The sequence below is a fragment of the Harpia harpyja genome, chromosome Z (assembly GCF_026419915.1).
Source record: "Harpia harpyja isolate bHarHar1 chromosome Z, bHarHar1 primary haplotype, whole genome shotgun sequence".
In the NCBI taxonomy this organism is placed as follows: domain Eukaryota; kingdom Metazoa; phylum Chordata; class Aves; order Accipitriformes; family Accipitridae; genus Harpia; species Harpia harpyja.
Genome location: NC_068969.1, coordinates 110,946,922 through 110,965,523, shown reverse-complemented (window position 1 = coordinate 110,965,523; position 18,602 = coordinate 110,946,922). Strand labels below are relative to the sequence as shown.

Here is an 18,602-nt window from a genome sequence, read left to right as displayed (position 1 = left end):
GCCTGCTCCATCAAACATGTCTGGAGAATGGATAAAAAACAGATGAGCAAGGTGAAGAAATGAACTAGGTATTTGATTTCTTCACATACCAGGGCATGTTTTCTTGAGTATGGCCAGAAAAGAAAACAATTTACAGGAGGTCCTTCTTATTGTGCTAAGGTTTCTTAATGTGTTCCCAGTCTTAAACATAAGTTCAGCAGGGATTTCAAGGTTTGAATTTTAGATTAAAGCTCATAAAACTGGAGTTAGGTGTGGCTTAAGCACCTAAATCCCTGTTTTGGCATAGTCCTCAGTCCTTATATTAATTAATTAAAAAACATAAAAGGCCTGTCTGTTAATTAAGGCTGAGATTTCTAAAGAAGTCTGAATGAATTAGGTAAGAAATTCAAATTAATTTGAGACTTCTAATACCATAATACTTCTCTAAAATCTCAGCCTAATTCCTTAATGGTACCTTTTTTCTTTATTTGAGTCGTACTTTTAACTGCTAATGCTAAGTAAAAGGCAAAAGAGATTCCTGACATAAATAAGGTTCTGATTCTGTTTCCTATTTTCAGAATTGTTGGTATCAAAGCCTGTACTTGAAATAAAATTGTCTATTCCTCAACAGGCAGAGGCCACCAAGATGAAAGTGTATTCTATCTCCTGAGGTATCTATAGCCCTGACTGAAAGTGTAAGAGTTGTTCTGGCTCACCCAGATTGCAGAGCCTGTAAAACATATACAGACACAGTAATTTTACCAGCTCACACACACTACCATTCACGAACCTTAACACATTAAAACCAGTAGAATCTAGCTGCTATCAAAATAAAACTGTCACCTGAAGCAATATATTGCCTAGAAAAATTTATATTAAATATAAAGAAAAAAGGTAAGAAATGTCATAGGAATTATTAGTAGCTTCTGCCTCCAAAACCAAAGTCTGCTTCTTGATACCTTATTACGTGAATGTACCTGTAACCCCCGGAGAGCTGATCTGCACACACTCTGGAAAAACTGTGCATGCTAGTACGTACAGACTGAAATCACTCTGGAGTGTTTGCTGTAAAAGTTTAATTGCAACAGCGAGGGCTTTTCTTTTTCCCTCTCTTCATCCACCATGTGGAACTGCAGGGAGGTCTTACAATGACAAAAAGGAAAACACAATACATGTCATTGTGTACTTAGCAAAACATTGTGCAAGCTGCCTCAAATTCTGAAAGGACAGTGATATTTCTCATTCTTGGAAGAACCTTGTCATCAGTCAAACAATCAGTGATGTTTCCTTAATATAAAGATCACCATTAGGCTACTGAAATTGTTTCCCTCACCCAGTCTTAAAATCTCATCAAGACACTGATCTACACAGTGTCACTACACAGAGAAGAAAAATACTTGGTTTGAATTTTTTTTTTTTTTTAAATGAGTAATTGCAACAGTAACATTAGACACCTTACCTAATCTTAAGAATGGAAGTCAGTCCTAAAACTAGCATACCAAACCATGTCCCTATGTGCAATAGGTGTTCTAAATTCCCACTATAGAAAAGGAGCATCTGGTCAATACAGCCAGTGGAGTCTAGAGAAAAGTTCTTCTCAGCCTAAAGCTGATCTCTAGGGCATGGCTCAGTTTTGTGTTTGAAACATTAATTTAGACTTCTACACAGCTGTAGGTGAGCTAGGGAATTTATTCAGTTGCTTAAATGACATTGTATAATGACATTTGAGGCAGCTTACCTAGACCAACTGCTCTAGCAGGCACCTCTACCTCACCTCACTGCTGCTCCAGGTTTGTACAGGTCTCTTTTTCATCCTGTCTTGTATCCACTAGTTCTGTATGGAAGTTTAAGGCTTCTCAGTGACTCTAGACACATGTTCAGAGGCAATTCAACCAAGCCCCAGAGCAAAAAGAATTCATCTCTAGATTTGTAGGCCTGAAATTAGATGCTTAAATTGGTGTATGAGCTAGAGGATGACTCGGTTACCTAAATCCATATCTCTTGTGTCATTTCAGGAGCTCTGTGGTATCTGATGTATCCACATGGGACTGGTAAATAAAGTCCAGAAAATGTGCACCATTCTGCAGCAGAAACTGGATGTCATGCTGAAGTATTTCATGTAGGACTGGACATTAAAATGCATGACATTGAATTCAGTCACAACCCAGGGAGGATCAGTAAGTCTGTAAGGCCAAATAGGCAGCAGGCTGAGCCTTCAGGTGACAAGTCCAGGCTTGTGGGTGTGCGTGGCACCCAAAAACATGCCTTTAGGCATTTAAGGAGTGTCAAAGGCTGAAAGGTGAGACAGGGAGGGATGCTAGCCCCTTTCCACTGTTTAATTGCAGAGCTAACTGAAGTGGAAATTAAGCAGTGTAACTGCCTAAACCCTTTCTAGATCCCTTTGAAGTTGCTTGACTTTCAGAAGCATTGAATGCTCTGCACTTCCCCAAATCAGGGACAGATACCTGTGTTCTCACTGAGGTTTTATTTCGTAAGCGTGGCTGGAGGGTTTGATTTTCATAGGTGCTGAATAGTATTAATTAGTGTCTGTCATTTGGCACCTGGCAACTGCAGAACTCAAAATTAGATGCTATTTTTGAAAATGTGAAACTCTGTCTTTAAGCTCCAGGGAAACATTTCACAGAGATGGAAAGGGTCTGTTTCACCAGCTTCACCTCATACATATAAATCACCAAGTTTTATTTTTAAATGTTGGTTGACTTTTGGGCGGGGGGGGGGAGATCTTGTTTAGAATAACTTTGTTTTTTTTCTTTTTTAAAGGGAGAGGATTAGGTTTTCTTCACACACAGGCTTTGGGATCTGAAGAACGGTGACAATTCATTTGCAGGTGGGGAACCACCTTTTCCAGACCCATATGCTTATTTGAGGACTATCTGCTTTGGGAAGTGTATAGACTCTGTCGCTTAGCAACCACCCTCCCTCTTCTCAGAGTAGCAGGAGGATGCTCTGCGCATGCATGTGCACCAGTAGTCTGGTTTTCAGACCACAGAAGGCCTTGTTGTGATACAGTCTGCCAGATCATATACAGAGATATTTTGCAGACGAGCAATCCATTTCAACTCAGTGCAGGCAAAATTTGAACCAGCACCTTTTAATGTTCTGTCCCTGAGCTGAAAGTATTTGGGATCATTGTATCTTGTTTGCTGGGAAAATTAATGGAATAGTTCCTTGGCAGTGAGTTCCTAGTTCAAGTTTTTTACTGAAGAGTCTGTCACAAACTGTGTGAAGTTTTGCTAAAGTGTCCAGGAGGTTTTCATATAACAGAGGGAAATATGAAGAACATATAGCCACAAAAATGGGGAGTCATTACAGTTGCGTGGGACCGAACTGAAAGATGGTCACTTAATTGGTTAAGAAACACACAGGGTTCACATGATGATTTTTTCCCTCTGGCCACTTGTCAGAAGTGTATTGAAGCAGCAGTGAGTTGGTTATGTATCTTTGTGTTTGTACTGCCTACATGGATGCACGCTAGTCATCCAGTGCTGATGGGTCTAAGACGTACACTAGATGGTGCTTGCACAACGCAGGGAGCAAAAAGTGCGTCTGTCTCAAGATGTGCCAGCAACTCAATGCTCCACCTCCTCCTCGAGTATTTTCTGTGATGTGCACTCTGTTCCATTAAGTGGAGTCATGTAATTAAATATAGAAGGTTCACGAGTGATGTAAAAAAATGGTTATTTGCTATTTCATTGACCAATGCAATAAAGAGATAAAATCATTCATTTGCATATCTATATACACATGCTTATGTATATAGAGAGTCTTGGCAGCTCCAAGTTTCTAGAGACAGAGAGCTGGCATTGTGCAACCTTTTCTATATTGCTTTAAAGAACTACATATGCACAAAACTGAGATGAAAGGAAGGGCTTTTTACTATATGTTTGTACAGCACCCAGTACCATTCAGGTCTTAGCTAGCATCTAAAATCTAGCATGAACGATCAGGAATTTTGGAAAAGGAGAAGGAAAAGAAAAAAAAAAAGAAAAAAGGAAGGACATGTATTTTCCCCATTTCATCAGCATTGTCATAGAAAATAAAAAGAAAAGAAAAAAGAAAACCCTGAATGTTGAAGGAAATTATCTCTATGAACTATATAAAGACATATAAATTGTGTAAAAGCTTTTTATATAACCGTGGGATGTCTGAGAAAGTAAAGGGAAGAAAACCTGAATCAATCATTGTTTTATTTCCACGTGCTCCATAAATTTTGTATATATCAACAAAGGATGTCTTGGATTTCATTCAAAAATAAAAATAAAAAGCTTCAAAAATTATTGACAATAATTCAAGTGTCAACATAATGTATGCTCACCATATCCCAGCCCAAATAGGTTAAACACACTACCAAGATATACTATACATTGATTCTTAGTCCACTGTTTTTAAAGTCCGGATACAGTAACAGTTTACAAGTCTAACATCCCAGTTAAACATGTTTAACTAAATTTGTTTAAGGATCTTGTATATTTCAGTCATGTCTGAAGGCTCGTATACCTGGAATGTGGTCTAAAATCAAATGTAATTACTTTCAATGGATGCACATTTTGAGCAGGGCTGGATTTTGGACAGAGAAAGGGAAGTGGATAGCAGGGCTTGGGGGAAGGAAGACTGCCAGAAAGAAGAGAGAAGTTGAGCCAGATTTGCTTGAATTGGTGCCAATACATGAACCCAAACATCCCAAATCAAATTGTGCTGCCAAAACACAAGCAAGAGCTAAACAACAGTTTCTGCAGTCTTCTAATACCTGAGTTCATTGTAGTCCAGGTGATTGTAAGAGGAACAGTGATGGCAAGCTATCCTCTGTGTTTTATTAAATGGGATGGGATGTAATGAAGATTGGGGTAGTGGATATGGCTGTTCCTGGAAGAGTTATGCAGGTGCATACCAAGGCCAAGTTGCTGAAGGTGGAACAGAAGCAGATAAGCATAAACAATATTAACCAATAGGTTCTCAACTTTCAGGATAAGCCAGGCACTTCATTCAGCTGTGTTTTGACACTAGCTTGACATGATTCTGTGGCCTTCCTATTTTAATTTTTCTAAAATCTAAGGAGCTTCACTGACTTCACTGTGAAGCAAGAACTTGCTTTAAAGTGGGCCAAGACATCCTAGCTTCCAAGTGGCCCATCGTGCAGCAGGGTCATGCCAGACTATGCCTGCATCTGGATTTTGTTATTTAGAAGAGCAACAGCACCTGTTTCCCATTTACGCAGCAGAATTAGCAGTTGGGCTCCAAACTTGGCTGCTATGATTCCTTCTGAATCCAGGAGTCAGATGCCAGGTGCTGGCTTTTGCAGCTCTGTTGCACCAGGATTTAGCTTGGGTTATTATACGCTGTAGCAGTTCTAGTTACAGGCAGCCCTGCTTTCTTGTCTTGTTTCCCCCTATTCCTCCTGCCTGCCGGCCTCCCCCTGCCTCCCCAGCATGTTCTCAGTCCAGACTGGGAGACAGACATCTAAACCTGGTAAAATCCAGAAGTATCTAGGTAGATTCAGCTCTTTCCTAGACCTGCAGGAAGGTCAAGAGGATTTTCAAAGTGGGGACTGAGTGTTTATGTGGGGGTGGATGGTGGGAAGAAGTAGGGAGGAGGGACAGGGAAAAGGCACATCAGGAGTTTTCATGACTCAAATGCAGTAAGTGTATCACATCAGTCATAGGAAAAATGTGTGCCTTGCAGTCGGAGCCAAGGTGTCTGGACCATCTGAGTTGGCATCTCCTTCACGTTGTTGTAGCCTGTCCAGCTGCTAGATAAATAAGCAAATTAATAAATCTTACCCCAGCAAAACAGACACACCCGTGTCTTACACAAGGCGCACTGAATCACAGACATTAGCATTTCACTGTCTGTGTCCGATGGAGGATGGGAGCTCATATCTTGCAGCAGGGCAGTTAAAATAATCGATGAGTGCGTGTTCAATCCCCAGAAAGGGGGGGGGGGGGGGAGAGGGAGAGAGGGAGAGAGAGGGAGGGAGGGAGGGAGGGTGTGGTGGTTGGGGAGGGGGGATGGGAGGTGGGAAAGGTGCTGATTTCAGCCCTGTAGCGTCAGGATTGCGTCAATTTGGGTTTCAACCACGTCTTCAGTCTCAGAGCGGAGCTACTCAGAAGAGCCAAAACAGGAAGGGGGTTGCAAATCAGTGTGCAAAGGGGAGGACCGAAGCTTCCCCTCCCCCCTCTCCTCCAGTCCTCTCGCAGCCTCCTCCTCCACCTTCCCCACCGCTCGTGTCTCCGGGTTTGGGGGTTTGTTTGTTTGTTTGTTTGTTTTCTGTTTTGGTTTGTTTTTTAAAAAACCAAACCACGCTGGAAAAGACGGTCGCCCGGGCGCTTTGAGAGCGGAGAGCCGGGGGACAGCAGGGCAGCGCGTTCGGCGCCCCGGGCAGGTCGCTTGGTACCGGGGGAGGCGGCTCCCGCGCCCCGGACGGCGGCTCCAGCACCGCGGACGGCGGCTCCAGCACCGCGGACAGCGGCTTCAGCACCGCGGACAGCGGCTCCGGCACCGCGGACAGCGCACGCCGCCAACATGGCTCCGATCGCGGCCAGCCGCCAGCAGTTCGGTAAGCGCGTCCCGGCCCCAACTCCCCGCCCGCGGGGCTGGGGGCTGCTCCCCTCCCCGGGAGAAGTGCAGGCAGGCAGCCTCTGCTGAGCCACCCAGCGCCTCCCAGCACGCAGCCTGTTGGGAGGAACCTGATCTCCCCCAGTTCTCTTCGGTCTCCGAAGTTGAGTGAATTTGCTTGCTTTCCCTTCGGTCTCTCCCTTCCTCCCTACCCCTTCCCTCTGGTAAAGCACCGGGAGAGATGAAGAGGTTTGTGTCGGTGCGTTTTTTGGGTGAGAGGGGTTTGGGGCTGTTTTCTCTATCTTGGTTAAAGTAGCGTGGCTTCGGAGTTAAATGATGTAAATGCATCTTGTGCCACAGAGAAAATCTTTGTTCAAGCCATTCTGGGAATAATTGTCATTCCTTTTTTCTTCTTGTAGAGAAAGACTTGTCAACTGTTAGTTAAAGTGAAAGGTAGTCTTGTAAAGGACATTGCTAGGAAGATGAAAATACAGGAACCCTGTGTTTCTAGCTGAACAGCTGCATCTTGATCAATCTGGGATCTCTGAGAATAGCAATGATAACAATGAACTTTTCAGTTTTGTCATTTCTACGCACTGGATGTAGGGTGATTAACTGCGATAGCAGAAGTTTCAGAAACAGTCATATATGTGCACTTATAAAATAGATACATAAATAGCTTTACTCAGAAAAGCAGTAAGTAGAAATGTTTCTGAACTCTGCTTTACAAATATTGACTCTAGCCTAGATTATATTTGCTTTTGCAGTGGTTTAATTCAAGGATTGACTTAAGTGAAGTGACTCCAGATTTATGTCACGTAACTGAAATAATAACTTCTCCCAGAATCAATAGGTGATGTTTCCTATTAATACACTGCCTTGAATGTTAACCAATTGATTTACATTACGACAACAGCAAGAAATTCAGGTTGCAACATAATTAGTTGTAAATATAAAACCATTTCATCTTCTTACCTACCCCACCCACTTGATGTTTCTAACCACACATGTGACATCATGCTTATCCAATTATTTATTTAAGAAAGATAATAAATATTTTAAACACCAAATTGATTCTACCACTGCTTTCAGTAGTTGTAGAATTAAAATATAGCATAGTATCCATTACTATAAAAAGTCTGTCATCTCATGAAAAAGCATTGTAAATGTGCATAACCTTCTTAAAAGCTATTGAAGTATTCTGATTAGTTTTCAATTACTTCTTGCTCTCTACCTTTATACCATGTATATTTAAATTTCTGCAGCCCAAGGAATTCTTGAAACTCAGAGCCACGTGCTTAACTTAGAAAAAATACTTTTTGTTTATGTATATAATTTTCAGTCATTTCATTAATTTCTTACAATTAAGTACGTAGACTGATACAGCTTGTAGGCAAAGGGAAAGTGACATGAATATTGTCAGCAGAAATTAATAGCCAGGCCCAATCCTTTCTGTGCTGGAGCATTATGTCCTACTTTGCTCTGATTGATAGTATTGTGGGTTTTTTTGAATCATCTGACTAAAAAGCAAATGTATAGCGGCAGCACATATATATGCCCAGCTTTTACCTGGGTGAAACTGATTTAGTAATACATAGAGGGGGATAGTTTTGCTTTTCTCATCCAGAATGATCTGCTAATCATTTGCAAGAGAACCAGAACTGTTACACAATTGCCTTTATGCATAAACAATATCATTCCATTAATATTCTATTGGTCTTCCACTGTTGCAGGGAATAAAGATTAAGCTCTGACTGTTACATTGTGGGAGGTTTAAACTCACTTAGTAATGTTACTTATGGGCAAAATTCGATTTCCAATTAGTTGTGCTCATTTGCCCCTTCGATGCATGCTTTGAAGGGCTAATGATACTCTATATGTAACTAATGTATCCACATGACAATTGAGGTTGTAACACTTGCTTAGTTTTCTCTTTATACAGTTTAAGTATAGGATTCATACTATGGTAGAAGAGAATTATGTTTTAATGTTTTTCTTATATACTCCTAAAAAGTAGTGACCCTTCCTGTAAAGTCCCCATAGCTTTGATTTATAGTGTCTTAAATGCAAAGCTTAGTGGTTATCAACGATACATTTAATACTTTTTTCAGCTTTGGACTCACATGTGACTGCCCAATGTCACATCCATCTGGAAAAGACACTTGGTATATAATTATTCTAAATTTTCTTGACAGACTTCCTCCTGCAAAGTATTGAAAATCCCACTGAAACTGTTGAGTGTTATAACCTCCAATTAAACTCAGTTCTTTTAAGAGATACCTCCAGGCAATTATGGGATCAGACCATAAAAAATGAGTTAATTGAGTGTACAAAGCATTCTAGGAAACAGTGTGAAAAGCAGACGATGTACCTATAAGTAATGCGTATTTCAGAATCTGTTTTATCTAACCAACAAAGATCCATAAACTCAAAGCTGAAACCTTCTAAGAGCTGGTATTACTCACAGACATATAAACTCAGAAACTACAAACAGAGGGATGAGAGAGTCGAGCAATTACTAATGGTCATTACTATTAGGATGGGAATAGTATTTTCCTCCCAAACACTCTGTGTATGGAAAAATACTAACATAACAAGCATGCCTTAGTATGGGACTACACACTCATGCCTGCAGGTGGCGAGCAATATGTACAATGCAAAGCACTTTCAGCCTGTCGATCCTGCTGCTATTACCATCTCGTGTCAATTTGTTTGACTAAATTATTACTTTACTAAATATCACACAGAGTCCAAGGCATTGCTGCTTATGTGCTTGTTGCTATTTATTTGATTTGCAGATGAAATTCCTACAGTGGTTGGGATCTTTAGTGCATTTGGCCTTGTCTTCTCTGTCTCCCTTTTCGCTTGGATCTGCTGCCAGCGTAAATCTTCCAAATCCAATAAGACCCCTCCATATAAGTTTGTCCATGTTCTGAAGGGGGTTGATATTTACCCTGAAAATCTCAACAGTAAGAAGAAGTTTGGAGCAGATGAGAAAAGTGAAGCAAAGAACAAATCAACGATGCCAAAGAATTCTCTCCATCTTGACCTGGAGAAGAGAGATCTCAACGGCAACTTCCCCAAAACAACCCCTAAAATCCAGAGCTCTCCAGATCTTGAAAATTTGTCTCCTAAGCACTTTGTAGAAAGGAAGAAAGATTCAGTATCCCCCGATAGTTTAAAATCCATCACTTCCCTGTCATCTGAAGATAAACAAGACAAGCTAGGAACTCTCTTTTTCTCCTTAGAGTACAACTTCGAGAAAAAGGCATTTGTAGTGAACATCAAAGAAGCACGTGGGCTGCCAGCAATGGATGAACAGTCAATGACTTCTGATCCCTACATCAAAATGACAATCCTGCCTGAGAAAAAGCACAAGGTGAAAACCAGAGTGCTGAGAAAAACCTTAGACCCAGCTTTTGATGAGACCTTCACGTTTTATGGGATCCCCTATAGCCAAATTCAAGACTTAACACTTCACTTTATGATCTTGAGCTTTGACAGGTTTTCCAGAGATGATGTCATTGGAGAAGTCCTCATTCCCCTTGCAGGAATTGAACTGTCAGAAGGAAGGCTGCTAATGGACAGAGAGATCATCAAAAGAAATGTTAGGGTAACATATTTTTTATTTAAATTTTAAAAGTGTTGTGCTAGTGCTAGCTATGATTCTTGTGTAATGCTGCTACCATCTTGGGAAAAAAAGGGAACAAGCTCATCATGCAAGTCATTGAGATGCTTTCATAATGGCACCATGAGGAAGCAATTACACAAGTGTAATAAAAGAACATTACAATGAGCATGTTGCAAAAATTTGCTAATGTCCTAAACTCTACTTGCTTATTCAGCCGGTCCAGCAGGTTTGAGTGGACCCATTTACCTTAGGTCAAGAGGCCTCAATCCACATTAATTTGCTTTAAAAGGAAAGAATGCAAAGATTTAGATATTATTCCCCTTCTCTTCCCTTCCCTTTTCTGTTTGAAATCATTCTTTCTTAAAGCTTATTGAAGTCAATGTAAATCTTTCACTTAACCACATGGGTTATAGCAGATTCTTAAAGAATGCAGGTAGTCTTCAGTTAAGGAATTGGAACCTCTTAGAGACCATATTGTTGATGCAGTAGTATAGTCTTGCACTTCAGTGCTGTTACTACCTTCTCTCTCAAGAATTGTGACACAGGCTGCAGCTCTACTAGGGATAGTAAGTCATGAGGGAGAAGCCAAAGACTTACTGAAGTCAAGGGCAAAACATACTGACTTCACTGGGATAAAAATATTTCATACCATCTTGTCTCATTTCAGAATGCAAAGTTCATTTACAACCTTCACAGCTGAACCACAGAAATGCACATGCATCACACACACACATCTCTTAATCTCTACTAAGGAAGTGGAATGTGTATTGACTTTCAATTTGATTGTTTTCAAAGAGCAAGCATACTGCCAAATCAAATAAATGTCTACCAGACAACATACCTATAACTAATACTGTTATTTTACAATTCTATCACTATATTGCAACAACTATAACTATGTCACTGATATTTTATTGATAACTTATTGGGTTTTCTGGTATATAAGGTATTACTTTTGCTTGTTTCCCTTGTCTTCGTCCTTTCTGTAAAATAAACTACACCTGAAAATTCACATCTAATAATCTTAGAGAAAGTCTTTGATCTCATCTTTATTTCATGTATATTATACTACTTTAGAAAGTGTCAGGGATGAGATTTCACTAACTGTTTGAGTCTATCCTGTTTAAAAACATTTTACTGAAGATTTTGTTTTACCTTTTTTTTCTTTTTTTTTTCCTAATGTATCTTTACAGAATTTTGTTTTGCTTAAGATCTTTTTTGTTCACTGAGTTTTTTTCTCAGGATGTAGGATTTCATTTCTAATCTCTGCAGCTAATGATGTCATGTCAACCTATATTTTCACTTAATTATTATTTATTTTTGTTCAGTCTAATAACCAATCATAAGAAGAGTTATATAACTACAGTAGAGGACAATTATATTTGCTATGTAAAGCAGTGTAGCTCCATAAGTTATATCCTTTTACACCATTTCAGGGTATACAGTTATGTGACATTTCATAAATCTTCTTAATTCTGGTTTAAAGCTTGGTCAATATAATTGCTTATAAATAGTCTTATTTCTTTTTCCTTTCATTTCCTCAGAAATCATCTGGGCGTGGAGAATTACTGATCTCTCTCTGTTATCAGTCTACAACAAACACGCTCACTGTGGTTGTTTTAAAAGCCAGGCATCTACCTAAATCTGATGTGTCAGGATTATCAGGTAATGGTTTTACTAATGAATGTGCCTTAAGAATATAAAACAAACAGACAGAAGACAGCTGAAATGTGGCATTTCAAAGACTAAAAATATCCCATAAATGCAGAAATGGTGTTTCTATTATTTGCAGCCTATTCATTTTATTCATATCTAGGTCGATGCTTTATTTTCCAGGGTATGTATTTTACAAATTTGTTCTTCAATCACATTAAAAAAACCCCATGACATCTGTTAGCAGTGGAAACCAATGAGTTTTGTGATTGTCTTGAACAGAACCCATCTGCCATAAGTATGGGATGTTGTTTGCAGATACTAAAAGCTTTTATTTGTGACAAAAAAATTGGTTTATTTATAGAAGATCAGTATTGAGTGAGATCATCGTATGGTTTATTTCAACTTAGCACCAAGAAAAGCAACCGGTTACATCTGTGCTGAATTTGGCCCACTGAGCACCAACGTTTATTTGGCAAGGTGAAAAGATGAACTATGCCAGTGCTGGAAGCAGGTTGTAACGTAACACCCGTGCTTTATCATGAGCTGTACTTGGGGTGCACTAAGGAGGAACAGGTTTTGCACCCCCTTCTCCTGATCTTCTGCCATTTTGCATTCAGTGGAACCTCCTTTGAAGCCAATACTAAAATTGCACTTAGATGCACAATAATGCTAGATAACATAATAATAGAATAAAATTTAATGTATAATATACTAAGGATAAGACAACCACAGCAAAAGAACAGTACACAACAAAAGACTATACAAATAGTAGCACATCTGCTTTGATTCTGTATAGGACTGATACTCTTTCATTTCACAGGATTTTTTGGAAAGAAGCAGAAGAGGTAGTAGTTTTGGGAACCACTGAATCATAATTACTACAGCCAGTGATAGAGTCTTTCTACTTCTCATAACAAGAAATACTGCCATTTACCTAGAAAGTTAACCCATGCTGGATCCAATACAACAAAGCTATAGAGAATTCCCATTTACATGGTGAAGTCCTCTTGAAATCTTCCTTCTGATCTCATTTTTTTTTTTCACATATGATAAGGAGAAAGGATATAAATGGATCCCAACAGTTTACACCACTATAAGAGAGCATACATTCTTTTAATAATTAACCCCAAAGTCACAGCAGATAGTGGAGGTTTCATGAACACAACATGACAGCAAGCTGATCTCAACAGACCAAGTCTGGCTGAGGTTCACCCAGGTGGGAAAATAACTTGAAAACAAAAGCCCTCCTAGTCTCAGCAGCCACCTGGACTCTATAGCACATCCAAACCACACATTTATTTATGCACCTCTTATGAGTAAAGCTGTAAATTTTGTTTGCTTTTTCTGCTTCCCTCAGTACAAGCTTGCTAGCTATAACAAGAATATAACATTTCTGAGAGGTACAGGCAGCAATGCTACACCTGGACACCTAGTTCATTTAGACAGTTCTTCATTATTTGCTGCTCATCAGCAAGACCAGGTTCAATAGATATTTGGGAGTCAGTAACATATTGCACTCACAACAGTCCTTATTTCGCCTGTGACTTTCCCCTCAGTCCAACATAAAACTTGGACAAGAAGGAGGGTGAAATGGTGTTGCTATGGGGTAAGCTACACAATTGCATAACTCAACCTCCTTAGGAAGATGGGGAACTTTTTTACTCAGAAGCTGTTCCATTCCCACAGCCTCCTTGGTTTCCTTGATCACTGGTATTGAGGTCTCCTAATAAAATCAAGAGGAACATTCTAGCCTTATCTAGTAGCTGGCCAGACGTAACAGTCAGAAAATGTCCTTTAAACAGAAATGAACAGCATGAATTCACCAATTAATATTGATTCTGATATTTTTAATGCTTGTGTGGCATACATTAATTCCAAAGCCAATGAACATTTTAATTACATTAAACCCTATTTCAAAATGTTTATTATGCTGATAGAGTATGAAAGTGAAGATGTATTCTATCATACCTTACTCCTGTTAAACTATTGTCAGTTCAAGGAAAAAAAAACCTTTTCATCATCTGACCATTTCAGTTTGATAACTCTGGCATGACATTTCTAAATATGGTTCAGTTTTAATTTTACTCTTTAAAAAAAGTACTTAACTGTTCTTGATGTTTATTAGCTGACTGTTTACATAGACTGTCTTGTTTGACTGGGTTCAGTAGAAAGGATTTTGTGCTGCACCTTTGCACCATAAGAATTTGGAAACAGGCCCACATTTGCACTGAAATAAATGCCAAGGTGCTTGAAAGGGATGATTTTTACAGCGTTCTCTAGAATTCCTCTAAGGGAAGAAATATAGCCATTGTTGAAGACAATAGCAAAGGAATCTTGCAACAGTTGAATAATTATGAGGAATGTAAACAATTAAAGTTGGTTGACAGCTAAAAATATGGACATTTTCCCTTCCCTTCTTCAATGGTAGTACAGCACAGACATAAAGTCAAGTACACTTCCTAACAACAAAATATCCTCACATTTAAAGTTTAGTGTTAAATTTGTTCAGTAAAAATTTGTGGGAGCAATTTAGTCAAGCTAATTGACTTTGGTAGAACCACAACAGAAATGAATCACATCCATTCATCCATTCTCTCAGCATGAGCTTATTCTCTCCTTTCTGATGCTTTTCCTTACATGAGTCTTATTAACGCTAATGATTATCCCCTACTGGTGGAATGTGTGAAAAGCAGATTTCTGTTACACATAAATATGTAATTATACATATTTGTCAGAGTCCATTAGAATTTTGTGTGCTTTCAGACCACCTTTGCATGTAGTAGAGATGTTATTAGGGTTAACGGACTACAGGGCAGGATTTATCTCATGAAGGAGAGGCCTATATATATTATCAGATGAATCACAGCCTAAACTTCACTGACTGTCTTGATTTCATCTTTGGTGACCATAAAGGGAGCTTAAAGGGACTAATTCAGATTTAAACACAAAAACTGGATGAGGTGAACCATCTTTAATAACTTGAAACATCTCATTGTGATGTAATTATGTTGGTAAGTTATGAAAATTTACCATTAACTAGGTCAAGGAATTTCTAAACACCACTGTTCAATAGCTGATCCGTGCTCTTTTTTTTTCATTGCAGATCCTTATGTCAAAGTGAACCTGTACCATGCTAAGAAGAGAATTTCTAAAAAGAAAACCCACGTGAAGAAATGCACCCCAAATGCAGTGTTCAATGAATTGTTTGTCTTTGACATTCCTTGTGAGGGCCTTGATGATATCAGCATTGAATTTTTGGTTTTAGATTCAGATAGGGGGTCAAGGAATGAAGTCATTGGCCGGTTAACCTTGGGATCTTCAGCAGAAGGAACAGGTGGAGAGCACTGGAAAGAAATTTGTGAATATCCTAGGAGACAAATTGCCAAATGGCATATGTTGTGTGATGGTTAGCAGCTTAGAGAGGGGTTGGAACTTGAAAAACTATATATATTTCCATAGGCAAGGAGCAGTTTTCTTTCTCTGCTATGTATAATTACAGGCTTGTAACTACAAGACTTTTTTTGGGGGGGTGGGGAACAAAAACTGGATTGAATTATCAGAACAGAAGGTAACTAAATTTTCACAGTAAATAAAGGAATTTCTATTTCATTAGATTTTAACATAATTGGATCAGATTCATATTTTTCTGGAGTTTAAATAGCCTGAAACTTCTGAAGCACTATAAACTTCACTAAGAACAGACTATGTTTTATGAAAAAGTCACTGGAAACTTATTAGTACTGTTATACAGAGGAAGATAACCTCATTAAAATATATCGCTAGATCTAAAAAAAACCGCCTGTGGCTTACTGGGGAAGGGGCTGGGTCTGTAAAAGCCATGGGGAATGAGGGTGAATAGGAGGGAAATTCCTTCTGCCCCTCCATCAGAAACCTTCTTTTATGAAAATTCAATCATTATTTGTAAGTTTTGGTTACTTATATTTTGATCATCCCAAAGACTGAAGAGATTTTCAGCAATTTGCTTTACATATCACATCATGTGCAACTAGTTGTTTTAAGTGTGGAAATACTGTATAATTATTTACAGTTGGATTTTTTAATATGTATATATATAACTTGTTTTATTACAGTGACTGAAACAGATGATACATTCTACAAATCGTTGAGGAAGTTAACATACCTTGTTTTGTTAAAAGGGCTCCTTTACGGGTGACTGTACATGTTACAGTATAGCTACAATTTGGGAATAGATATGGCTTGTGTTTTTTTCCTCTAGCAAGGATTACACTTCAAGCATTTCAAGCCATGGCAAAGCATTTCTGTTGAGATGAGGTAACATACAGGATATTACAGTCAATGACCTTTCACCAATTATATTTTAAGCCATTCAGTAATACTTAAAGAAAAATTGTTTCTTCTTTTGTTTCATTAAAGAACAAACAAAATAGTGAGACAGAGAACAAAACCTTATTCTGCTGTTTAGCTTCCTGAACTGTGACTAATGTCATTACAGTCAGTAAGACTACACCCAATGTACAAAGTTTAATGCATTTTTAAACTTTTGCAGGATAGGAGACCAAGCTCACATTGTAATTTATTCAATATTATGTTAGACAAACTACTTGAAAAGTGCATTTCACTTAGATTATATGCATTAATGTCCATTACTGATTGTACTGAAAATTGGTGGTGGTAAGGGCAAATAACATCCTAATTTCATGTTAGTGTGACATATATATGTTTAAACTTAAACTGTGCCAGGCTGGGGAAGTATCAAGTGTAACATAAACAAGTATATAAATAAAGCATTTAGACCTGCGAAATTTACTCTTGGTCATACCAGATAGATTTTTAGGCTGTCAGAACTATAGCACAACTATAAGCAGATTATTTCCTAAAGTTTGTACACTGATTTCTGATACAGAATTGTTTGCAAATATTACTCCTACATAATTTTCAATTACTATATATATAAAGAAGAATATAATGAAATTAGTTGTTGACATAAGAAGGATTTAAAAAGTAGAAAACCATTTTCAGTATTTTTGCATACGTCATTTTGTCATGTGTAATCCCACTGAAGTGAATGAGACTATTTGGGAATTAATGTATAGCTCAATGCAAGTAAAGGTAACACAATGGGCATGCCAGGTAAAAACCCATACATTGGATGTCAAAGTACTTTCATTAAATAACAGATCCAGGTCCTGTTCAAAACTGTTGGAGAATTGTTGTCGACTTTGCCTGTTCTCATATGGCCAAATTATGTTTGCAGTAAAGGACACTGAAATATGAAATATGCAAGTAGACAAATAGTACTGGAAGAATTCCATTGAGGTTCTTCCAGATTTTGTGTTGGTATTTTCTCCAGTTTTTGAGAATGTGTTTGATATAACAGTGTTTATAAATTTCTGTAAAAATACACTTTCAAAATAACATAAACATGCTTTTTATGATAATGCTCAATGTAAAAAACCTGCGTATTGTATGTATAAAGGAGAGGAATCTTTTTTGCTTATTTCTTTAGAAAGCTGATTAACTGCTTAAGGGCTAGAGTTTGCCAGCCACATTGAAGCAGAGCTAATCCAAAGCCACCAAGTCAAAGGAAAGATGCCCACAGACTTCCCTGGGGTTTGAAGTGCAATCACAGAGCAAAATTCTTCTTGTGAGTCAACCCAGCAATGTCAATGGGACCATGGATAAAGGGAGACATTGTTTGATCTAATGGAGACTGGGAGAGTTTAGGTCAGTACCACACAACCAGAGCTGTTACAATTTCTAGTAAGGAAAGAACTTTATGCTGAAAGTGATTGCATGAAAGACAGTGGGACAGCTTGTAATTAAAAAAAAAATGGAGGTTTTGTATATTGGCCCATAAGTAGTACGTTATGTCTAAAAATCAGATGACAGGAGTCATCTGTCTCCAATGGACATAAATTCTGACATTAGGAGAAAAAAAATCCACCCTTATGAATTAATGATGGGCTGTGACCATCTTTCATTTTGCATCCAACAAGTAGTCATCAATTTTTTTTTTCAAGTTTCTATAGCAGCTTGAGGGTTAATATTTCTACCAGCTAAATGGCAGTTGTTGGTGGGGGTAGGGGGTAGGAATGGGAAAGGGAAGCAAAGACATTTTTATTAAATCTAAAAAAAACCTGTAAATAGAATTTTGTTTTTCATTTAAAGCAATGTTTAGCTTGGAAAGTTGAATAAAGATGACTTGTAACACATCTGTAAACCAGACAAGGCAGGAGCGAATGTAGACCTGTACTGAGAGGAGAAATTCTGCTGTTTTATAAAGTATTCAATTCTCATTGCGAATATCTTGAACTCTGTTAAGGATACTGTACTGTATTAAACATGTAAAAAAATGATGTTTGTCTAAGTAGCTTACAAAAATAACTCCTTGAATGTGAGACTATCCATGTCTGGAGATCTGTCGTAACTAAATACCTGATTCGTTATGGTGTTGTAACTTAATAGAAGCTATTCGAGAGGAAGCATGGTGTATGAGATTTTGTAAGTTATTTGTGCTGGTTCTGTATGTTGTGCCATGTGTGTAAGACACGAATAAACTGCTGCTTTTGTTCATCCCATCCCAAAACAATTATCCCACCAATGTATCTTTTCCAGAGATTTCTGCTATTGTTTGTATTCATGGTCTACTCTCTGATGCTTCTATCAAAAAACATCTGCCTTGCAAAATCTTCCTCTTCTCACAGAGGTGGATTAGACTTGTTCTGCCAAATACTACCCAGGCATATCACATGTTCTTTATTCCTAGCTTCTTGCTGCATAC

At 38.4% G+C, this 18,602-nt stretch overlaps 1 protein-coding gene across 2 annotated transcripts; it reads left to right on the top strand.

The window, feature by feature from the left end:
• Window positions 1-6,021: 6,021 nt before the first annotated feature.
• SYT4 (synaptotagmin 4) lies at window positions 6,022-18,399 on the top strand. 2 transcript variants are annotated; one of them, XM_052778712.1, is made up of 4 exons: window positions 6,022-6,553; window positions 9,351-10,159; window positions 11,728-11,848; window positions 14,943-18,399. In XM_052778712.1, the coding sequence occupies exons 1-4, from the start codon at window positions 6,520-6,522 to the stop codon at window positions 15,248-15,250; spliced, it is 1,272 nt and encodes a 423-aa protein (XP_052634672.1). In that variant the 5' UTR covers window positions 6,022-6,519; the 3' UTR covers window positions 15,251-18,399. The 2 variants fall into 2 exon arrangements, with proteins under 2 accessions (XP_052634672.1, XP_052634671.1); XM_052778711.1 differs by having other exon boundaries at window positions 6,024-6,553; window positions 9,351-10,165.
• The last annotated feature ends 203 nt before the right edge of the window (window positions 18,400-18,602 follow it).